General features: G+C 44.0%; 1 protein-coding gene and 1 long non-coding RNA gene across 2 annotated transcripts in view; both read right to left on the bottom strand.

The window, feature by feature from the left end:
* Positions 1–811: 811 nt before the first annotated feature.
* On the bottom strand, positions 812–1,983 carry LOC115591333 (uncharacterized). Its single transcript, XR_003985938.1, has 2 exons — positions 1,532–1,983; positions 812–963 (listed from the first exon to the last, which is right to left on the bottom strand). It is a non-coding gene; the product is annotated as an uncharacterized LOC115591333 (long non-coding RNA).
* A 1,371-nt stretch (positions 1,984–3,354) lies between these two features.
* frem1b (Fras1 related extracellular matrix 1b) overlaps positions 3,355–24,594 on the bottom strand; it is a 37,721-nt gene continuing 16,481 nt past the window's right edge. Inside the window, exons 18-37 of the mRNA XM_030434365.1 lie at positions 24,380–24,574; positions 21,273–21,461; positions 20,966–21,162; positions 20,632–20,857; positions 19,801–19,945; positions 18,507–18,648; positions 17,446–17,650; positions 16,101–16,365; positions 10,834–11,254; positions 8,870–9,071; positions 8,652–8,796; positions 8,283–8,412; positions 8,120–8,192; positions 6,959–7,108; positions 6,337–6,698; positions 5,928–5,972; positions 5,639–5,800; positions 5,138–5,256; positions 4,249–4,334; positions 3,355–3,704 (exon numbers count right to left, since the gene is read on the bottom strand). Coding sequence (XP_030290225.1) covers positions 3,496–3,704; positions 4,249–4,334; positions 5,138–5,256; positions 5,639–5,800; positions 5,928–5,972; positions 6,337–6,698; positions 6,959–7,108; positions 8,120–8,192; positions 8,283–8,412; positions 8,652–8,796; positions 8,870–9,071; positions 10,834–11,254; positions 16,101–16,365; positions 17,446–17,650; positions 18,507–18,648; positions 19,801–19,945; positions 20,632–20,857; positions 20,966–21,162; positions 21,273–21,461; positions 24,380–24,574 — 3,668 coding nt within the window. The 3' untranslated portion in view covers positions 3,355–3,495. The remainder of the gene's footprint in view (positions 3,705–4,248; positions 4,335–5,137; positions 5,257–5,638; positions 5,801–5,927; positions 5,973–6,336; positions 6,699–6,958; positions 7,109–8,119; positions 8,193–8,282; positions 8,413–8,651; positions 8,797–8,869; positions 9,072–10,833; positions 11,255–16,100; positions 16,366–17,445; positions 17,651–18,506; positions 18,649–19,800; positions 19,946–20,631; positions 20,858–20,965; positions 21,163–21,272; positions 21,462–24,379; positions 24,575–24,594) is intronic.

Here is a 24,594-nt window from a genome sequence, read left to right as displayed (position 1 = left end):
TAGTTTCATTCATGAGGTAATTCAACAGAAATTCTTCATTTTCTCATTATAAGTTAAGAGCCTTTTAGCCTCACTTATGCTGTTTACAGTGAAGCAAGTAAACTTATTGAAAGAAGAAGAATAAACTTGTTAAACTTCAACACAAAAAGAATAGCACAGGACCAGTATGCCTGTATTTTCACCAAAACGCAGTAGAGACTTTCAGTGTAAGTTTTTATATCGTGACATATGTATGGTAATAATGTTAATGATCAAAAGTTATAATATGACCAGGCGCTGAGATAATTGTATCTGGCTATATTAAAACAAGATGATGGACGATGAAACAGGATAAGCTGTTATTTTCATAAAATCACAACACTGATGGTGAAAATAACATTCCACTATATATCTGCTGGTAATCGTATTATATATAATATACATTAATTAAATAATTAAAAGTAGTTTCTTCTTTAAGCTCTGAGATAAATGAACAAAACTTGTGACCAACATCATATCATAATCAATCCTAATTTTAGTATTATCATAATTTTTTTATATTCCTTACTCCAGGATCAGAGCAGTCTTGCAGGAGTAATCAGATGTGTATGTGGTGTTGTGCTGCCCTCTGCTGATTGTTGGGCTTTTATAGAATAACTTTGCCTACTGACAACCTTACCTCTATGTATTTGAATTTGGCATAATGTGGGACACAACAGCAAAATCTGTCTCTGCCATGGCCCGTGGTTACATATCCCTTTATTTGGTACCACACAACACCACACATCCACTCACTCACACTACTGACCCACTGGTAGACCCTCTCAATCCCGTAGTTAATGTAGTTTGTTGTGATTTATGTAAATAAAAGTTTATTTGCTTCTGCCAGTCCAACCGTGTACATTTCCATCCTTTTGTCATGGCTTCAACAAGTGACAGTGAGTAGAACCAGGTGGTAAACCTGCAGCAAGGCTTCTCCCTGACCTGCAAACCCGCCCCAGAGGAGACGAGAGAAACTGACATGATGACAACTGTAACCAAAGAATTACAAACAGCTCACAACCTCACACCAGCAGCACCCCGCCAGCAGCCTCAATAACAAACTTATTTCATTTGTTAAACAATCAAGATTTGTATCAATTTAACCTTGTTTATGATCCATGATTATCTTATGATTGACTGTTTTTACACAACAAAGGATGTTTACAAAAGATTGGGGTTTTCATAAACTGTGAGCCATAATCATCAAAATGATAACTAATGTAATGAGTCTAGCCTATATATTAGTTTCAACTTTTAAGTTAAATTACTGAAATAAATGAACTTTTGCGCGATAATCAAATTTTTCGAGTTTCACCTGTATAATTTTGTCCCTCCCTCTGTTTGTGCTCAAGTAAAACAAAATGCACTGATTCATCTGCTCCAGAGCAAGAACCATATTTAAATCTTAAAGATACCTGCCATCCATACAGTCCAGCTTCTAGTTACTGATCAATCATTCAATAACATAGAGAAACCAAACGATTATTTAAAACATTGTAATGTCACTCACCAAATGAAGATCACTCTGACAGACGTCCATCCTGTGATCCATGGACGATTGCTTTAACTGCAAGTCTCTGAGGAATTCTTTGTCCTCTGAGACTGAAGTCAAGAGTAACTTTAACAGGCCAGTCTGTATTCTGTCTTTTTCTTCTTGTTAGTTCATTAGAATCCAAACAGAGGAATGCTACAGCTCGTTAGCGCCCGTTAGCTATACAGAATGTTAGCCTAACGGCCCTGCTGTTAGCCGTTAGCTGAATATCTCTGCTCGCTCTTGCTAATGGTCGACTTTTCTGGATAAATGTAGTTTTTCCTTGAAAGGACAGTCTTTAAAACCGGATTTAGTTCTTCCAGCCACACAGTCTTCTTTACAAAGTTTAACTCCAAACACTTCCTGCGGTTCAAATCGTTTGTTTCGTACTGTTGTCTTTTTCCTTCTGGCTCGCTCACGTCAACTTTGAATTTTTCGCGGGTCGCAGGAGGCTCATCCAATGAATAATCGCAAATGCCCGCGAGCTATCCCTCCCACAACTACACAAAATATGATTGGCTAGGACAACTGTCAATTTTAAATCCATGCACACGTCTATTTAAGGCCTTTGATTTCCTGCCAGAGAGAGATTTACCTAGATACTATCAGAGGGAGGATTCTGATTGGTCCATTGAGTCCAAGTATATAACAATAGAATAAATTATTAATATTATTTCAGTCACTGCAAACAAACAAATACATAAAAAACAAACATTCAAAAAATATATATATTAATATTTAAAAAAATATTGGAATATTGTCCTAATCGAATGGTTCCCCTCCTATAAGAAATGTCACTGAACTATTAGTCATTTTGACCTATTTTGTACGGGTCTCTAACTAATGATTATTTTTATCCTGGATTAACCTGCTGATTATTTTCTCTGTTAAAGGGGAATTCCAGTATCTTTAAACCTGAGCCCTAGATCATATATTTATGTTTTGGTGTATAAATCATTCGTACTGACCAAAAGTTTTGGATGGAAGTCATGGCTGCAACATAATCCAATGACCACATTAAAGTCACATCCAATAAAACTGCTTGTTTTCGTCACTGATGTGCTGCGGTTGTTATTTCAAGCGTTTGACAACATTACAAAAATGTTTCCTACAGAGAACTGTTTGTTAAATATTATGTAACCAGAAAAACAAGGGAAAGCCTCACTCTGACATCTAGTGAAAACATTGAGAAATGTGGTGATGATGAGTCCAAAGACACACATTCACAACATTTGTGTAGTCCAAACCTAAACAAATACATTTAAATAATTTAAATAAAAAGCAGCACTTCTGAAACCAGCTGAGAAGCTGCAACCAGACAATGATTTTACAGGAAAAATGATTTATTAACACAATTTACTAATTGTTTCAGCTGTATTTGTATAAAATATTTTATAGTTTAATTTATGACAAAACATTTTATAAATTCTTAATATGTTGTGTGATATAGTGGAGCAGAAGTAGAGGACGTAAAAAGGGTTGTGAAAAGATAAACCTCAAGTGAAGTACAGGTACATCACATTTGTGTTTAACTGACTACTTGTACTTAGTTACATTCCTCCAGGTTCAGAATTGATGGAGAGTGATTAATTTATGATCCTACAACACAATGAAACAACACCTGTTGTCTCTGTGCAGACGCTGGACCTGCCTGATGCTCAGCAGATGGACGTCAGTGAAGTTCTTGGCAGTTTTAATCACCTGCTTCCTGAACGATGCCAGTTTGTAATGTTTCAGTCGGGATGCTGATAAATAAAAATGAGTAAAATTTCGAACTAAATCTGAATTTATAGACACGTTTGTCAGTTTGTGCAGCGATCTTTATTATGACAAAAATATGAAAACTAATGTACAGAGCAGCATGGTTGCGTATCATTAAATATGATCTGAACATGTTCACGGAGGTCGTGATGACCTGCAGCTGTAAATACTCTGAGTGTCTCTCAGTGAGTGTGAGCCGGAGACGAACAGATGAATGTGTGCTGAGTTTCAGGGGAGCAGCTCGCAGAGATCCAGCTTCGAGGGTTTTCAACCAGCACGCAGTCCAAGCCCACATCGGAGTCACTGCGGCCCTGCGGCGCCCCCCTCAGTCTGGAGAACGACACTGAGCGACCGTCGGCCCACATCCAGCGACCCGGACCTCCAGACAGACCTGAGGAACATGGAGGAGAGTCAGCGGCCTGGAATCTGATCAGTGATCAGGTCGCGGTTCGATTAAGACGATTATCACGATAATAATAACGATAATTTTCATTGTGATCAATCTGAGAGTGATTTTCATGATTCATCAGTTAATTTTTTAGTCTATAAAATGTCAGAATATCATGAAACGAGCTCATCACAATTTCCCAGAGCCCAAAGGAGATGGATCCAAACCGTCCAAAACCAGAAGACTCTTTATTTACTGTCATAAGTGACAAAGAAAAGCACCAAATCCTCACATTTAAGAAACTGGAAACAGACGATGTCATGTGATATTAGACGGGATGATGTTCCGGTCTACAGCAGGTGATGTTACACCTGTCAGGTGTTCTGTCAGAGGCCAAACTCTCTTAAATCATTCATACGTGCTGCATAAAAATAAACCTGATGGTATGAGCGGTCCTGAGGCTCAGGATTATCTAGATTTTTTAAATGTAAAAATGATTTGACAGTTTTTTGTAGTTCACCTGTCACTCAGGTGTTCAGACACTCACCGATCCAAAATGGCTTCCTCCCTGCAAACTTCCACAGCCAGGTCATGTCTCGTCTGGACCGCACGCTCGTCAGACTGCTGTTAAACCTGACACACACACACACACACACACACACACACACACACAGTATTATATGGGCAGAATGAGTCTAAACATGTTAGATGTTTACATGGTGATGTCATCAGTGACATCACTGTTCTACTTGTTCTGATTGTCTTTACACAGCGACTCATTATCTCCACATTACTGATGATTATTGATCAGAAATCTCATTATGTTCAGATTTTATCAGAGTACCAACAATCATCCCACAATACTGTCAATATACTGTCACAATATTGAAGTATTTGGTTCTTCTTCCTCTTTTCGCGTCTTTGAAGCTGGTTGGTTATATGACAGTTTCCCTTTTCTTTACACAGTTCTTTGCATTTTTATTGACAAGCCGAGAATTTGGTCAGAAATAAAAGAATATAGCCTAAAAATATTGTAATATTATGATAAGGCCACATCACTCAGCCCTACTGGACAGGAACAATCATTTTAGCCAGTTTTTCTGTAATTTAAGTTCATTAAAATTAGGCTGAAACTTTTGTTCCTGTTCAAGTTAAGAAATGTTGTGTTTTGTCGCCTTTCACACTTCCTTGTTTTTTACAGTTTGAGTGGCTGCTGTAGAGTAGGGTTGGTTGCAATCTGCAACTTCACCACTAGACGCCACAAAGTCCCACACTGGAAGACTAATAATCATTAAGATAATTTTCCATTATTGTTCTTGTTAACTTATGGGTAAAAAATATCATAACCAACAGAAATGATTAAAAAAATATGAAAATGAGTTGCAGTGAATGTGGGACAAAGTCCTAATAAAATAAAAGTGTGTGTTCTTGTTTACAGCAGCGAGCAGGTCCTCTCGGCGCTGGCCCAGCTCGCCACAGACGAGCTGACGATGTAGCAGCGTCTCCTGTAGTGAGTCCATCCGTCAGCACACGAGCTGCTCACCGACTTCCCCGTCTGAGGAGGCAACGAGAGAATTATCACAACAGAAACATCCGGCTGTCCAAACCACAACACCTCCGACCTCTGAGCATTCAAACCAGGCATACTTTAATCATAAAGGAGTCAGTCTGGGACGTTTGAGACTTTAGTTTACTGTCTTCATGTCTGTAGTTTAATAGTTTGATGTGTTGATGAGCTCCTTAATGCAGCTGAGAGTTTGTATGAAACACTCTACAAGTGATAAAGACAAGATGTTTGAGAATTATCTGACTGGAGCGGCTTTATGATGAAAAAACAATAATAACACATGTTTGTTGAGGAGGTGAAAGCTGAAGGGATTGGTGTGTGTGTGTGTGTGTGTGTGTGTGTGTGTGTGTGTGTGTTTGTGTGTGTGCACCTTGCGTTGGCGTAGCTCCGGGTGGTGTCGGGGTTCTGGATGATCCATCTGAGGAGGATCGTCGACGGGGAGCTCCTGCAGGAGGCGACTGTGAGGCGAGCGACTCCACCCGACGTCTCCCGGCTTCAGCTCCTCCAGCCGGAGAGGAGTCAGACTGTGGAACTGATGGAGGAGGATCATGACTGAATATACTGTTTTTGGTGTGAACTGTTCCTTTAAGTAAAAGGAAAAGTCTGACATCATTGTAATGAATGAGAAATCTGTGAGAATAAAATGTTTATTATCTCACCGTCCAGACCTTCTCCTCAGCCCTCCTCTCTCCTGACAGACGCACCTGAACATCAGCAGGAAGGAGAGACTCAAATATCAGTTTTTAGATTCACACTGAAGTAATTAACACATTAAAACACATTAAAACAAATCAACATGCAGGCTAATTAAATGAGGTCTTGATCTCTGCTGGTCTGTAACACAACATGTAAATGAGATGAAGAGCTGAAGATCAAGACGCTCTGTAGCTGTTTATTGGTTGTTTTGGGGGTTTTATCTGAAACGTGGTTCGATACGACTTTGGACATCAAAATAGAATTGTTTAATACACATTATATACCTATAAACACTGAGCTCTATCTGAGGAAACATCACAGATACATTAAATTATCTGGAATTCTCCTTTAATCAGTAAAAGATTTACTCACCTTTAGTCCACCATGTCTGACCCTGTGTCCAGAGCTCCCGGTGCTGGTCCCGGTGCTGGTCCCGGTGCTGCTCCCGGTGCTGGTCCCAGGCAGCTGCCTGTAGTGGACCTGGCTGTAGCTGTGGGCCGCCTGGTCCTGTGGGTCCCCGTCTCCGTAGTCCAGGAAGGGTCGTCGGTTTGGGACGTCTCCTCTGGGAGGGTGAGGCTGGTTCTCCCACACCAGCTCCGCCTCGATGTCGGTGACCGGGTCCTCCTCCTCCTCCGGTCTGGGAGGGTCAGGGAGGCGAGGAGGATAATGAGGAGGAGGAGCTGGGAATCGCCTCTCGTCCTCGTCCACCGTCAGGTCGTCTGGATCACACCTTCCTGACACAGAGCAGAGAGGGAACTTATCTTTTTTGGTAATATGTAAATATTTTATGGCAGAAAGTAACTACAGAAAGAAAACCAAATCCACGACTGAGAGCTCAGACAAAACAGTTTCTCTCCTCTCAGAACACTCTCTGACAGAACATAAAACATGTACATAAATACACCTCAACCCGTCCTGATCCAACCGTTATGATTACTGACCGTATACAGACAGACACGTGTGTCGAACTTCACAAAGCTGGTATTTCTTTTACCTCCTCTGGGGTCGATGATCTCGACGCTGGCGGACGTTCTCTGTCCCAGCACAGCGTTTTTGGGGTTTTTCAGGGTGACGGTGAAGGTCTCGTGGTTTTCCTCCAGACCGTCGTCTATCAGGTAAATGTTCCAGGTCTTCACACTGACTCCTGAACAGGAGACGAGGAGACAGGATGTAGCACTCTTTGTTGTCCAGAGCTGGACCCAACATCAGAACTTTATTGTGTTCAGAACATCAGAGCACATCACGCACGGCAGACGCAGCGAGACGAGACAAAGACGTAAAAGCCGTAAGAAGGCGTAAACAGACAGAGAGGGAGACTGGAATGTGGAGAAAAGGCGTGTTAGTGTCTCGTATCTGCAGAGAGTTTCTGATTTTCTCTCTTTGTTGCTGCTCGGGACGCTTTACCAACCCAACATGTGTCTATTTGACGTCCTGGGAATGAGACTCAACAATCAACTGTCTTTGTGGTGCGTTCAGGAACAGCTGGGACAAATCCTACTGATTCTACCTTTAACTTTAATAGTCTTTGAGTTCTATTAATATGACGTGAGCTTCAGTTAGATTTGAGCACAAATGTCCTTCAGAGGGAGACTTTTTACTCTGATACTCTGAGTACATGTCAGAGCCTGTAATCTATTACTTTACTGGAGTAAACAAGCTGAATCAGTACTTCTACTTTTACCAGAGTCTGTTTTTACACGAGTATCTGGACTTTTCATGGAGGAAACGATGTGTGGACTGTTGACCAGCTGGAGCCTCTAGTGGGTGAAAATGATCAAAGCAACAACCAACAAACTGATGATAAAAGTTCATATTTTATTTTGATGTCATTCTTAATTCTAATAGATTTATGCTGACCTGATACGTAAATCTTTTTTATTTGTTGAAGTCATCCAGAGGTGTTCTTATATTTACATCCATCGTGTTTCTGTCTCTCACAGAAACTTGTTCACTTCATCAGATAAACGAGTGTTTCAGTGGTTATTAGGTGCTAATATTTTACTATTGAACAGATTATCAAAGGTTTCTCGACCTGATTTGTTCTGATCAGGCTCGGTTGGATCAGTCTTGTCTGACTGGGCTATCCTTCAATCATCAGTGGGATGTTAGCAGTTGTGTTAATGCTGATGTTTGAGTTGAACCAGTGGAGTCAGACCTGGATCAAACTGGATCAGAGCTGCTGTGCTGTGAGTGAAATCTCTGCCGGGCCTGGCGGATCCTTCCTCCACCTGCTCAGACACGACAACACAAACACAGAGCTCATGAACTTAATCATGATGATGTCGCTGCAGTGAGTCTGAGGAGCGTCACCTTCGTACCTGGATAGCCACGTACGCCGGGTCGGCGCTCTTGCCGCTGCGTTGGATCTGGATCTGAAGCGTCCCCGCCGTCTCACAGGTTCTGTAGCAGGTGGCCGACAGCTCCACCCGAGACCAGGACAGCTCCAGTCTGCAGGAGACACAACAGACACGAGTTGGTTTGTGACACATGAAGTCTGGACGTGTTTCTGCGGTGAAAAGTCAGAACTGCCTTCATGTTTTAATCATCTTTTTAATGATGTTTGTTTTTATGCACCGACACACTGAAATGTTGTCGTTGATTCTGCTTAAACTGAATCATCAGAGTTTCTCTTCACTGACTGGATCAGATCCTCTCTAATAAACCAGTCGTTCCTTCTACAAACCTACATCTCAGGCAGCGCCGTGTTCCCGGCCGGGTCGACGAGGCGGAACTGGAAGCTGTCGGCCGTCACCTCCACGTCTGCCGGGAGGACGAACAGCACGGCTCGCTGGTCCACGTCCCGCTGAGTGAATCGCCCTCTGATGTAAGCTCCTGGTGGGACGGCGAGAGATTCAACTCAACTGAACATCTTTACCCGTCTGTCCAGTAATCGATTACTGCTCACCTGTCAGAACGTTCTCCAGGTAGCCGAAGTACGGCGCTCTGGTGATGGAGAACTCCAGCTCCTCTGTGGGGCTGTCGGGGTCGGAGGCCTGCAGGTGTTTGGAGGTGATGAAGATGCCGAAACGCCCTCCGCCCAGATCCACCACGGAGCTGGGACTCCGCCTGGTGCTCAGACTGGGAGGAGTCCGGTCCACCCGATCCACCTGAACACAGCAGGACACCTTATCAAACACCTGGCTGATTATTTAGGAGGATTATGTACAGAGACAAAGGTTTCACTGAATGACTGAGTATATCTGCTCCTGTTGAACGTGTTAATCTGAGGATAAAGTTATATCTTTGTTTTATTTTTTCCTGTCTGAAGTTCTTGATCTTTCTCAGTTTTAATCTTATTTCACTTCATAAAAAGGGGTAAAGTAGAGGGTAAAAATAAGTGCCGCAGCATACAAGTTGTAAAAAATACAATTTAAAATCAAAGACATAACAAACAATCAACGACGAATCTCTAAAAATAAAGTGAACAATTATAAAATGTGTGTTTGTTGTTGGGTACAAATCTTATAACAGATTACAGGTGTTCCTGTTATTTTGTCCACCACCCTGACTGTGTGAGTGCACACTGATGATAACGTAAAGCGCCCTCTGCTGGTCGTCTGGCAGCAGGACGTTCAGACAGCTGCAGTTCTGTGTTCTGACCGCTGGGTGTCGCTGCTGTCATGTGTAAACACCAGCTGACACACACACACACACACACACACACACACACACACACACACACACACACACACACACACACACACCCCCACACCAGAACGACATCACAACGATTAAACTGCAGTTTACAGCTGATTTAAATAAAGTTTTCAGCTGTTTTTTGGTTTAATATAATTCATTTTCATTTATTCTTGTTCATTCCATTTAATTTTCTGACTCAGCTTTATTTCTTGTGTCTTGTTAATCTCAAATTTAACACCAACACCCACAAGGTCAAACATTTTAAAAAAATAGAGCAACATATGTTTTAACCTTTAAGTTATTAATGAGGCTAAAACAGCTACATATAAATATAAGAAGCTTTAATGTTGCAGTACACTGAGTCTCTTTGTGTTGTTGGACATTTTAAGAAACCAATTATTTTAATTTTAAAGTATACAATTTAAATTTATGCTGAAAATATAAAACATAAAGTCAGTTGAGCATCAAAATCATGAGATGATTTTTTTTAAACATCCAACAACACGTCAGCCTCAAAACAATCAGTTAAGAGTTTTAATTTAAACAACAGAGAGTTCATTTGACCTCAATTTACTTTTTTCAGTGTTATTTAATCACATTTTTTTTAAAGAAATCAGAAATAACCCTATTTTTTTTTTTTGCCTTCTGAGATATTATTAACTTTAAAAAGCAGTGTGTGTGTGTGTGTGTGTGTGTGTGTGTGTGTGAAATATTCATGAAGCCTTGAAGACTCACACACACCAAAACAACCTTACACACACATTTAAACTTAAAAATAAGGTCCTTCAACACACACACACACACACACACACACACACACACACACACACTGTTCTCTCAGAGGCTCAGGACAGTCGGTCCGGCCAGCGTGTTAGCCACCTGGCTGCCTGTGTGTGTGTGTGTGTGTGTGTGTGAGAGAGAGCAGGTAGCATGCGATGGCGATGGTGGATGAGGGGGGGGGGAGGATGGGAGTACTTGGCTCACCTGCTGCTCTGCTTCAAATATTTATGTTGAGTCCACCTGAGAGTCGACGGCAGCTTCACCTCCAACAAACATCAGAGTCCACTGACATTACTGCTGCTCCAGTGTAACTGAGTACATCTACTCGAACATGTAACTGAGTACATCTACTCGAACATGTAACTGAGTACATCTACTTGATACTGTGTCTCCACTACACTGTCATCCGTCTGAGTGACAGCAGCAGGTTTGTCCACCTGTACGACTCACCTGGATGTTGAACACAGCGGGCTCCTCTCTCAGCTGTCCAAACTCCAGGTATCCTCTGTTGCTCCCGTCGGTCGGCAGGAAGTAGAACCTGTCTATGTCTGCCGGGCTGCCCGGGTTGTGTTGGTAAGCCAGGTTCAGCTCGTCCACGTCCGTCTGGGTGAAGCTGAGCGGCGGGGACAGCGGGACTCCTCTCAGCAGCAGTTTACCGTAGCGCGGCAGCTGCGTGATGACGTAGCTCAGGTTGGCGGTGACGGTGTCGGGGTCGGTGAGCTGCAGCTGGTCGGCGCCGATGGACTCGGTGGAGCCGTCCTGCAGCCGGAGGCCCGTGTTGTGGTGGAGGGTGGGTGGGATGCGGTCGCCGTGCTCGATGGTGAAGTGGAGGGTGCCGCTGCGGGACGAGTCGCCGTTTGTGACGACAAAACTGTGAAGAGGAACCAAATTAAAATTTCAGTCAGTTGGTTGCATTCTGTAACTTCACCACTAGATGCCACTAAATCCTACAAACTGGACGCTTATTATTACATTACATTATTAGATTATTACAGTTATATTATAATATAATTACATGTGTCATGATTAATCTAAGGAAGTAGTTGATTGATAAATTAATTGACTAATTGGTGGAGGGATGTTACTGCAGAGCAGAACTGAAGTCCCACAACAGCACGTCAACAATGATTCAACATCTGAACAGAAAGCATCCAGTTGTTAACACCAGCTCACCGAGCGTCGCTGACACAAGCTAACGTAAACACTGATGCTAATTTAGAGTTAGATAGAACGAGTTAGAGCGTGTGGTGTTTGTAGAGGCTGCAGCCTGATGTGGGTATGACTGGATATCATGTTGAGATGTGGAAACTAATTTGTGTTAAATTGAATAACTAAATAACTCCTTTCCACACACACACACACACACACCCACACACACACACCCTTACTCCCAGTGTGAGGTTACCAACACACCATATAGGCCTACTCCAGACATTATTATTGGGGTTATTTGGTAGAAATGCTTAATGCTGCAGATGCACAAACCTATAAAAGCCAACTGTCTATTTAACAGGCCTGTCATTTGCATTATGCAATATTTGGTATTGTTGTTTAATAATGCAAAATAATTCTTTATTAGATTTATCTCTCTGGTTCCTCTGTTGGATTATTGAACTGGACTCTGGATTATAACAGAAAATGATCTGTTAAATACATTTCTGACCCGTCTAGGTTCTGTTGATCCAGATAACCTCCACAGATGAACTCCACTCTGTGATGTTTGAAGCTAAATTAACTGTGTAGCAGTAAGAAGCTAATGTTAGGCTACAAACAGACGACATCACGGTGAAAAAGTCAGAGTTACAACAGTGTGTAACTAAAGTGGCCTGTAAAGACGGACTAGTGAGTAGATGAGTCTCTGTGTTCGCTGTGAGGACGTTTAATGTCCCCGACAACCTCTGTAGTCTCATTCAGACACTCGTTAGCAACCGCTAACTGTTGTTAACACATGAAGAGCTTCAGGATTAAACTGTGGGACATTAATGATGATTTTATATGTTCAGTCACTCACAGACTTTGAGACGAGGGGACAGGAAGTCCTAACATGCTAACATGCTAACTGATCTCTGGGTTTAAGGACTCATTACTACAGGACTGTTTACGAGGTAGTGAGGCTGGTGCATTATGGGAAATGTAGGATCCAGTGTTTTTGGACTAAGAGTCAGAGTATCTTCTGCTCTGATCTGAACCTTTGTTTAATCTCACACCTTCTGAGAAGAGATATCAATTATTATTATTATTATTGTTATAGCAAGATGAGACAATTTATTAATGATGGAGATTAAAAACTCTTTGTGTTGCATCTCTGATAACATAAGAAATATAATAATAAGTGTCTCGATTACTTTAATTTCATATTTCCAGTAATTAATCTCTTAGTTTGTCTTAAGTAACACGGACAGCTTCAGTCATCAATCACTCACATAAAGGCCCGTTTTCATTTGTAGTTCACTGGTGACAGTTGACAGAGCAGCGGACCTGAAAAATGAGCTGTGTGTGTGTGTGTGTGTGTGTGTGTGTGTGTGTGTGTGGTGGGTGTGTGTGTGTGTGTGTGGTGGGTGTGTGGGTGTGTGTGTGCGTGTGTGTCGTCCTCCTCTCAGCCCTCTGCCAACACAATCTGCCTCTCAGCCCTGCAGCTGACAAACTGCCCCGGGCCTTAACACACACCGGCCACCACAGACACACACACACACACACACACACACCCACACACACACACACACACACACACACACACACAGGCAGGTCCTAGTGTAACATCTGGCTCCGATGTCGGCCATATTTGCCGAGGGACGGCCGTCTGTGGCCGGCTCTCTGGCCGTCGTCGCCGTGCCAACGCTGTTGTTATTCTCATAATAATGCCCATTCATCATCCGCTGTCACGGCAACACAACACACACACACACACACACACACACACACACACACACACACGATGCACAGGTGTGTGTCCTCCTTCATCTTCTTTCACTCACAAAGATTTAAAGACGTGATGATTCCACCTCAAACTCATCGACACTAAACTTCGTCTCTGCTCACAGACGTGTTCAGTTGTGTCTCATGTTGTTACTGTGTGAGTCTCTCTGTGCTTCATGCAGACGTGTTCACTGGTGTGATGATCTTTAGTCTTCATCATCATCTTTATCTCAAGTTCCTCATTATAACCACATAATACAGACGACATGAGGCGTTAGGAGTTCAGTCGTCTCGGCTTCATCAACAACGATGACCGTAAAACATTTGTGAGACTCCTCTGTCTGTTCACGCAACAGAAAACTTTCACAATAAGAGTCAACTTCCTGTTCATGGTGACCAGACTGACTATAGAAGCTGCACAGGATCATCACAAACATCCACACGAGTCGAACTGCACAGGAGACACGGGAGAGACTTCTACTCAACTGTGTCATAAAATAAACGTCTTTGGACTAAAAATATAAGAAATTATAAAATGTTATGTTAAGAATCAGCTCCACCTGCTGTTTGTCCATTACACCATCTGTCTGTCTGTCTGTCTGTCTGTCTTTAAAGTAGAATAATTTATTGCAGTTCTTTACTTATTCCTCTGTTTCAGTTCATTTACAGTAATTACAGGTTTAAAAGCCGACAGCATTTACAGAGCATACAAACATATCACACACACCCACACTACAACCAGAGACAGCAACAGAAGCTCGTCCTGGCATGTCTGGATAGAGGCGGCCAGCGGCTACAGGCGCCGAGCCGCCATGTTGTCTTCACCAGAGGCCGCTGTACAAAGTTTGCCTGAGCCTCTTCAGTAATCATCTTCATCTTCATCATCACTATCATTCTGCTATTTACAGAAGCCAGATGGAAACACTAAGAGACTGACTCAAAAAAGAGTATTGCTCTGAATTTTACAAACTCCATGACTGTACAGAGTTCAAAAATAAGAATGATCGAGCGTTCAGACTTCAGCTGTGTGACAACGGCACAGAAAAGAAGTGAGTGAGTGAAAAGTGAAGGCAGAAGAGAAAAGTGAAGGGAGGAAAGGCTTAATAAAGGCTTAATAAAGGCTTAATAAAGGTTTAATTAAGGGTTTTAAAAAGAAAAAAGGATGACGAGACATGACTCTGTCTCTCTCTCTGTCTCTCTCTCTGTCTCTCTCTCTGTCTGTCTCTCTGTCTCTCTCTCTGTCTCTCTCTCTGTGTCTCACCATCCTTCAGTCGTTGCTTCTTGGCTGCAGTGAGGGCTCTCAGAGAGGCAGCCGGTCGGGGCAGCAGAGGTCTGGGTGACAAACTCGGGGTCTGCACACACTCCAGGTCACATACACCCCAACACACAATCGTCCTCCTCCTCCCCCTCTCTCCCTCCTCCCCCCTTTAAAACCCTGCTGCTGCCAAATTGGCTGGAAAAGCAGATAAACACAGTGCAGCAGAGAGAGAAAGCCTCTCGTCTCCCGACGCTGACGGGTTTTTTTCCTCTCTCGTCTCGGTGCCCAGTTCTTCTTTCGTCGGCCAAATGTTGTGTGTGATACTTTTTTGGGGGCGCGCTGCTGACAGAAATATCCTCCGCTCACAATATGTAGGCAGATAATTTACCATTTTTTCTCCTGATGTGTGCAGAATTTCATGCTGCGCTGCAAAATAGCTTCAGTTAACAGAGCGAGCCAAAGTCCAACAGCACAGCGTCACATCGACACGGACCAGCTCAGTTCACACGTGTGTTTGTGTTCCAGTCAGACCGTTAAATATCTGGCTCGGGTTATAATTATGTTTTTAATGATTTGTTTCTTCTATCTGACATTCATTTAAACCCAAACGGTCTCCTGACCTGATGAGAACGACCTCCTGTGAGATCAATGTTCCCTTTAAAATCGATCTGAAATAAAACTCGAACAGTCGACGATCGTTGTTTCTTTACTACTTCTGTCTGTCAGCCATCGTGTTGTTCTCTCCTGATGACGTCTGAATGTTTCATTACTGTGACAGTTTCAACATTTTATCAATTATTGACTTTTAGCTGAGGTTGTACAGATTTTAAGGATATTAATCATTTTACAATAATCTAAGAAATGACATCACAGTGAACAAAAATACCAACACACCTTTGTTCTCTCTTCATAAAAATGATCATATATTAAAAAAAACAAAAAATATAAACATATCAAATATAAACAAATATTTTGTTCATGTTTCTATATTCAGATTTGTTTTGGTTAATATGTTTGTGTCCGTATTTATTAAAATTTTAAATCAGATCTGTTTTTTGTATTTTTTTAACTCATGACATAATTTTAATACTTTTATTAATAATGTGGATTCTTAAATGACCTTTCAGCTGAGATTGTACAGATTTTAAGGAAATTAATCATTTGAAGATGATTTCAGAAATGACATCATAATAATCTCAAAATATCAACGTAGGTGCTGAAGAATAACTGTAGATGAATTTATCAAAATGTATTTGAAATTCGAAAATACTAAAACTGTTGTGTTAAGAAATATTTTATTTATGTTTTTACACTCAGAATTGTTTCAAATTAATGTGTTTTGTGTTCTTATTTAATAAAATGTGAAGAAAAGTTTTTTAATTCATGACTTGATTTTAAAACTTTAATCAATTATTGTTTTTTTATTGATTACATGACCTTTTATATTATATTAGCTTAGATTGTCCAGATTTCAGGGATATGAAGCCACTGTATGCACAGCGGAACCGGACCAGAACCATCATGATGAGGTGTGTGTTCTGACCTGAAGGCGTCGCTCTCTGCGTGGTGGCTGTTGTCGTGGGTGTAACACACTCGGTGTGCGGCGACGTCCAGCTGCGTGAAGGCGCTCAGCGGGACTCCGGGCTGCTGGACGGCGTGGACGAGGCCGTGCCGAGGCGGGACCGACACGGTGTAGACGAGCTCCTCCGGACGCCCGGACGAGTCTGACGCCAGCAGGATGTCGGTGTTCAGGACGACCCGCTGCCCCTCCATCAGATGCACTGCCTTGCTCAACAGCACCAAGTCACCTGGAGGCAGCGAGGGAGAAGATTTTAACACTCAACCTGCTCTGCCAGGACGTGTTTATTGGGCAAAGTGCCTAAAAAGTGAAAACCTTCTCAGAGTTATCCTACAGCCCAGATTACAGGGGATAAACTGTGTGAATGTCCCTTTAAAAGAAGCGTAAGTGAGAATCTACCATCAGAAACTAAAGAAAATAAAAAGTAGTTTTTATTCTCAAAACTGCAAATTAATTTGGATTTAAGTGTCCAAAAGTTAAAGTTGTTAAGTAAATAAAGGTTGATTGAAACACAGAAAATGTTCAACTAAAACAATCAAAACACAACCGATTAAGAGTCTCAGTATGATGGAGAGGAGGAGGAGGAGGAGGAGGAGGAGGAGGACCAGAACCCAGAGGAGACGAGCCAACGCCCGTCCACAGCTGCTCCACCTCCCCTCCGTTAATTATTCACCGGCTGAGGAGGTCGGCCGTTTCTCACCTCGGCTCCTCCAGGATCAGAAGGCCCGGAGCCAGAAGGACCGAGGCCTCGTCGCTCCGTGTTCACCCGACTGGCAAAGGGAGGTGAAGGGGGGAGACGCTCAATAATACATGAACCAGGACCGAGCGGCCGGCCAGAGGGACCAGAGTGTGTGTGAGGGTCCACCGTCAGTGTGTGTGTGTGTGTGTGTGTGTTTGTTGTGTTCTTACTGTTGCCTGAACTTCAGTCTGAAGTTCCACGATTTTATGTTTTTTTGATTTGAAAACACTTTGTTATTGTTGAATGTCTCGCAGCGTTCTGCTAAACAGCTGCAGCAGCTGGAGACTTGATTTAAAATGCTGTTAAAACTTTGCTGAATCAGCTGTTAGCACTTCCTGTCTGCAGTGTCCTCAGGTATGTACAGACAACTGTCACTGGATCACTGTGAGACTGAAGAGAACTTAAAAACATCATGTTTCTAAAGGAAGTTCTGCACATGTGAACTCTCCAGTCATTTCATCTGAACATCAGAAAATGAAGCCTCAAAGTTTTCACTCAAACAATCAATTATCACTTCATTCCTTCTGATCAGAGCGTCCGTGAACCAGAACTTTAGAGGTGACCTCTGACCTTTGTGCACGGTGTGGACCGACACGAAGAAGCTCTGAGTTGGCGTCTCGTTGTCCAGGTCGCTGAGGGTGAAGCGGAAGCTGTCGTGACCTTTGAACCCGGCGGCGGTGGTGGCGGCGGTGTGCGCGTACCACAGACGGTTCATCTCCACGTCGTCCTGAGTGAAGTTCTGTCCGGCCAACAGCTCGGACCACCCCGACTCCGTCTACAGACCAGAACCATTAGAAACACAGAGCGGTCCACTGGTCAGAGTGGAAACACAGGAAGCATTTTACATTTTGTTACTTGCCTTTCTAGTCGAGCCCAAACTAAACTCAAAACTGTTGTAGAACCATTTGAGTTCTGACATGATTTTGGACTCATAAGTTATTTGTAAGAGCGACTGGGATTAATCTAGAATTTAATGCTAAATCAGCCTGCAGAAGACTAGAACTGTCCCTTTCAGCTGGAAAGCACAATGAGAGGACGTGAGACCAACAGGAGCATAAACTCATTATAGTTCTTTATTTCCTTATTAACAATAACTTTGTGCAAATAAAATAATCAGAAACTAGAGCGGAGATGGAAAAACGGCCGTTTGAAGAGCTAAAATGCATAAAACTACATAAAGTCGAGGTTTAGGCCTCAGGAAACACGTTTAAACAATATTACCAGTCTTGACATTTCATTGGCTGCAAGACGTGTCAATCATCTGGTGGCTGACGTGTAAGTGGCTGAGAAGAGGGGGGGTTTGATTTGAACTATTTAAATGAAGAAGAAGAAGAAGAAGAAGAAGAAGAAGAAGAGTCGGCTTCAACTGATCCAACCACTGAACTAGTTTCCACAGTATCACCAGACTCCTTTAACAAATCATCTGATTTAAAGAGTTGTTGCGTTTGGAGAAATCTAAATGATCTCTAGAGTTTCTTTCAGGACAAATTTCAACCCAGTCCAGTGAAAAGTAAGATGCTGGTGATTCTGAGACAAACACACAAAGAATCACTGACATGATGACGACAGCCGGAGCTTAAAGTTTACACGTTATTATTTAAAGAAAAGATTCACAGATCCTTTTTCCTCACCTTCAGCTGCAGTTTGCCGAAGCGCGGTTCAGCGTTCAGAAAGTAGTACACCTGGTTTGGGGGCGTGTCCAGGTCCTCGGCCTCCAGAGCCACGCTGGAGATCACCCTGCGCTCACCAGAGTTCACCTCAAGCCCGCCGTTCCTGAAACGCCAACGAAGAAGAAAATATGATTATGATACGCTGATGCTGAGGTTTAGATTAGTTTCAGTTGATTTCAGGTTTTATGTGATCAGTCTGACTCCATCTTTATTTTGTTCTGCTCAGTTTTTCAGAGGAGTCGTTATTAAACTTTGACACAAACAGGAAGAAGCAGAAAGTTTATGTGAGAGCAGGTTTCTCCAGTGGGAGGATGGAGATCTGTGGAGGTGGTGTTGGGTGTGTGTGGGGGGGTTGGAACATCAGAAACCGTCTGGCTGCTTCCTCACTCGTAACTAAAATCCACGCAGGACAGAAGCTGCCACGTCCATCCTGCAGGAACGAAAAACAAGGAGGCCGGCATCTGCCAAGTCTCTGCGTTAGTTCTGCCTCGCCGGGCTTTACAGTACCAGCTCGGCCCGTGCCAACGCACCCACGCACACCAACAACTGATCTGGGGACAGGACGCGGCGGGCGAGGAGGGGGGAGCGACGGGATGGCACGGGGAACCCAGTCAAGGATGCAAATTCCCAATCACTCGTTCAAATGAAAATATTATGGGAGGCGGGGAGGAGGGGGAGGAGGGGGGAGGAGGGGGGAGGGGTCACAGATTTCCTCTGTAGACATCCACTGAAGCAGAGCGACTCGCCACATGTGCACACAGGTCACCCCCTCCTCCCCCTCCTCCCCCGCCTCCCCCTGCTGTCCCATGTTGACTCCCCCATGACCTCGTCGCCTCCTGCTGAGCTCCAGCTTTCACTGCAGCAGCTCAGATACATAATATATCTTATCTTAAAGCAGTACTGAAGGAGGAGAAGAAGAAGAAGAAGGAGGAGAAGAAGAAGAGAAGGAGAGAAGTGATATTGATCATTTAATTAATAATATTTGTCTCTTATCTTTGCCATTCTTTCTTCATGTCAGCTGTAAATATACATATATTATATTAAATAGTGAATAACATCAACATGCTCAAAGCAAAAAAATCTGATTCAATATTGAAGCCACCAGAAAAAACTCTGACCTTAAACCTCAAACAGTCGCGTTTCCAGAAATATCATATTAAAAAGCGTTAAGCACTAAATCCTGTGTGTGTGTGTGTGTGTGTGTGTGTGTGTGTGTGTGGTGTGTGTGTGTGTGTGTGTGTGTGTGTGTGTGTACTTGAGCAGTCGCGGCCTCTCGTCGTTGACCGGCAGCACGGTGACCTGAGCCGCCCCCTCGACTGTGTGGACGCCATCTGTCAGCCGCAGAGCCACGGCGTCCTTCAGGGTTTCTGTGTCATCGTGCATGTACACGATCTTCATCCCTGCAGAGGGAGGCAGGGGGGAGGAAGTCGGGGGAGGAGGGAGGAAGAGCAGAGCCAGGGAGAAGGAGAGCAGGTGAAAGGGAGGGCAGGGAGGAGGAAGAGGAGGAGGAAGACGTATATATCAGGAATAACGCAGTGATTCTGTTCACCTTCACTCTGCTGGTTTTAAATGTGTTTATGTGTTTGGCGAATCATGAATATAGAAATGTAAAAGACACAAACACCAAAACATTACAGACATGATGTAACAACAGCCGTGTGAATATAAACATATTAACATCATACTTATATTTTTCTGTCTGGTTTAAAGGTTTAAATCTGTTCTACAGCTCCCATCATGCTTTGGGTGACGCTAACAAGAGGAAGAAAAAGAAGAAGAAGAAGAAGAAGAAGAATAGGAGAAGAAGAGTCTGTCTGAACTGATCCAACCATAAAACTAAAAACCACAACTTCACCAGACTCCTTTAACAAATCATCTGATTTAAAGAGTTGTTGAGTTTGGAGGAAGTTCTGCGTGTTTTGATGTAAATTTGTCCAGAAAATAAACTACATTTCTATTAAAACCTTCCAGAATCTACTGAGACACCAACAGAACATGAATTTAATAGTGCATCACTTTACAGAACTTTAAGAGGTGTGGTTCTGGCCCGGTATCAGTGACGCAGCGCCCGGTGTTTCTCTCTCACCTTGCCGGAGCTCCTGCAGGGTGAAGGAGGTGACGGGGAGGCTCCTCTGCAGGAGGTCTGCTCCCATCTCCTTGTAGCGGCTCATCTCGGTGCCGTAGATGCCGTTGATGAGGCGCCCGTGAGCCGGCGGCTGCACCACCGTGAAGGTCAGGACGTCCAGCGGGGCGTCCAGGTCGAAGCCGTTCAGCACGGACGGAGTCAGCTCCCTCATCCCGCCCTCCTTCACCTGCAGGAGGCGCAGAACAGGAGGAACTTCACGACTGCGTCAGCAACATGAAGCTGAGCTGATACTCCAGATCTTCATCATGGTGGAGTTAGTGAAAGGTGAACGTACCGTGAAGTTGGCGAACAGAAGTGACGGCGCCTCGTCATTGGTTGGATTAATGATGATGTAGACGGGGGTGGGGGTGGAGCGATGCAGCCCGTCACTCACACTGATGGACAGCTGGTCGACTGTTGGCTCCACCCCTTTGCTCTCTGACTGGACGTAGTTTATGTAACCAGAGGTCAGGTGGACGAGACTGAAGGATTCTGGGAACAGAAGAACACCAGGGTCACATCGGGTCACACACACACACACACACACGCATACACACACACGCACACACACACACACACACACACACACACACAGCACTGACCGACTCGGACTCCGGCGTTGCTCTTCTCGGAGCCGGGTGTCGGTAGCGTGTTTTCCAGGAAGCCGTGCAGAGGAGGAGTCTCCAGGTGAAAGGTCAGCTGGTCGGGGGGGCTGTCGGGGTCCGAGGCCCCCAGGAGCCCCCCACACAGACAGGCTGAGGAGCCCTCGTCCACCACCAGCATGGACTCACCTGGACACACACACAACGACAGAGACATGAAGGAAACGGTCCACTGCAGGCCGGAGCTTCAGGAGAGCTGATTGGTTGATACGACTACTGTACTGCCTCACTTTCAACTAAAAAGTTAGTTTACTTCATCATCCTCCTCTTCATCGCCTCGTTTGTTTACGATGATAAACTGAAAATTCCTTCACGATTTTCAGGATGTCGGTTTGTTTCCTCTTTTACCTGATCTGTTATTTTAACATCGTCTTTCCCTAAAATCATGTCAGACACTGCTTCTCTCAGTCAGCTGATCGTCTTCGTCACACAAGAGTCTGGAAGTGACGTCGTAGCCTAATGCTAAGCTAGCTGCAGGCTAACGCTAAGCTAGCTGTTGTCTTTGGTGTTGGTGTGCAAGTAGACGATGGAGGAGAGAAACAAACAACTGATTATATTTTTATCTGATGAAGGTAATTCGGATCAATTTTTGATTTTGAGTCAAGTTTAAAAAGAAACACATCAACGTGTCTGTTAACCCTGCTGGAAAAACCAGCATAGACCAGCACCAGAACACAACATATGCTGGTCCTGCTAGTGACTGGTTACCACCAAGACCATTATGTTGTGTTCTGGTGCTGGTCTGTGCTGTTTTTCCAGCAGGGAACACACCTGTGTGTTCACTCACAAACAGTCTGGAGAGGAAGAATTCTAACTACGTGTCACTGAAGAAGAATCTCCCACTTAAACTTTACAGAAGCAGCAGAGACACACGACCCAGACAGGAAACCCAGAACCACGACGTGCTGAAAGACACCCGGTACAGGCCGGTCTGCTGTCTGCCACCCATCCATCCCTCCCTCCATCCATCGTCTTGTCAGCTGCTAATGAATCCATCACACCGTCCTCCGTCTCGCTGCTGTTAATTAACAAACACAATCACCTCTGGACCTGGATCCATACCGCTATAATCCATGTGTGTGTGTGTGTGTGTGTGTGTATGTGTGTTTGAGTGTGTGTGTGTGTCTATACATTGTGTGAATGTGTGTGAGCATTAATGGCGGACAGTCCTGGATCCTGCTGATAAACTGCCGTCCCTCTAAAACAAGAAACAAGGTAAAGCCGGATTCCTCTTGTTTCTCCGCAGTAATGCTCTTACTCTGCGTCTTTATTCACTGATAATTAATTAGACCACGAAACAGCACGTTTACCCGCCTAACGCCCCCCCTCCACCCAGAGCGCTGCGCTGGCTGGCGGTGCTGGTGCTGAATGAATGGGGAGATATGCTGGCAGGATTAGAGAGTTATCCCACCGCTGGTAACGCCGCGGTAATCCGGCTAGCGAGGCGGCTAGTACACGTCTCCTATTGTCAGAGAGGGGAAGCGCTTCTCTCTGCTTTTGTTTGGTAAAGACGTTCATTGTCCACTTTCTCCTGGGAACACACACACACACACACACACACACACACACACACACAGGACTGATAATCTCACCCAGCTGTGTGTGTGTGTGTGTGTGTGTGTGTGTGTGTGTGAAAACATGTAATAAGAGCAGACAATAGGAAGATTTCACTTAAACTTGTCAGTGCCAACCTCGTTAGCCTGGCCGACACACACACACACACACACACACACACACACACACACACACACACACCAATATGTAAGCAATAATTTAGCAGCAGTCACGACAAACACAAACTATAAAAACGTCATTATTTTTGTCTGCGACTGAACTCAAAGTTAACTTTATTATTAAATATTATTGTCCTGAGAATTAATGTGTAGTTTTGTTTTCAGGAAGTTTCTATAAATCCTGAGACGTGTTGCAGAAGTTTGTGTCTCGTCTGTTGACTGATGTCACGTTCAGGGTCCTGACAGAACGTCTGTTTAAACCAGCGTTGAGTTCAGAAGGTGTCAAACAGCTTCGTTCTGCTGCCGTGTGTCCTGCGATCACGATGCTTCTCAGTAAGCAACCGTCTGCTGTGAAGTGGAGGCCCGGCTGTATTTATATCAGGTGAACAGAACTGAACCAGCCTCATCTTGACTGATATATCAGAATGGTTCTGATCCAGATCTCAGCAGAATGTCTCAGGAAATAAACAATTTTAGAACTGAGGAACAAAACAGAAATGTTTTGCAGTGCCAGGGAAACGTCTCTGTTTCTCTATCACACACACACACACACACACACACACACACACACACACACACACACACACACACACACACCATCTCCCAGTCATCCCAGTGTAAGTCCCAGTGGTCACTGGTCTCCATTGATAACCACAGAGCTCCTCCAATCCCTCTTCTTGGCTCCGACTCCAGCGAGAACTAACACCCTCCCCAGGAGAGAGAGAGTGTGTGTGTGTGTGTGTGTGTGTGTGTGTGTGTGTGTGTGTGTTGTATATGTTACCCCCCCCAACACCCCTCCCAGTGCAGAGTGTGTGTTGGACTGATAGGTGACAGTGTGTTGTCGGGTCAGAGCTGCTCCGCTGCATTAAGAGGATTGTCAGCAGTGAGGACACAACACACACACACACACACACACACACACACACACACACACACACACACACACACACACACACACACACACACACACACACACACACACACACACACACACAACACACACACACACATACACACACACACAGTATTTGTCTCCTGTTGGATTCTTACTGAGACATTTTCGGTGAAACGTGGCTCCGTTCAAAATCTCCTAGATTTATTTTCATGTCTTCTTAGAATATGAAAATGTCACCACGCTGAGTCTTTTAGGACCTTTTGAAGCCACACAGAGACATTAAATGTGTTTTTCAAGGTCAAACTGGCTGAAGAATAAAATCATGACGGAACAACACGACCTAGAATTATTATTTTATGACTGATGATGTGAATTAATAAAGTCAACGTGGAGCTGTACGAGTCACGACTGTCTCTTACCCAGAATGACGGCGGGGACTTTGTTGTTGACAGGAAGAACGGTGATGTTCAGGTCGTAAACAGGAAGTGTGCCGTGCAGGGGTACGGGTGGGGGCGGGGCGTCTCCGTGACAACAGCCCTCCGTCCCTCCTGCCTCGCCGTCAGAGATGATGAGGGTGACGGTGTCGAACACCGGCTCAGGTCCGATCTCTCCTCCTAAACACAGAAACATCAAT

Source organism: Sparus aurata, chromosome 11 (assembly GCF_900880675.1).
Source record: "Sparus aurata chromosome 11, fSpaAur1.1, whole genome shotgun sequence".
NCBI classification, from domain to species: Eukaryota; Metazoa; Chordata; class Actinopteri; order Spariformes; family Sparidae; genus Sparus; species Sparus aurata.
This window is presented reverse-complemented; position numbering and strand designations above follow the sequence as displayed.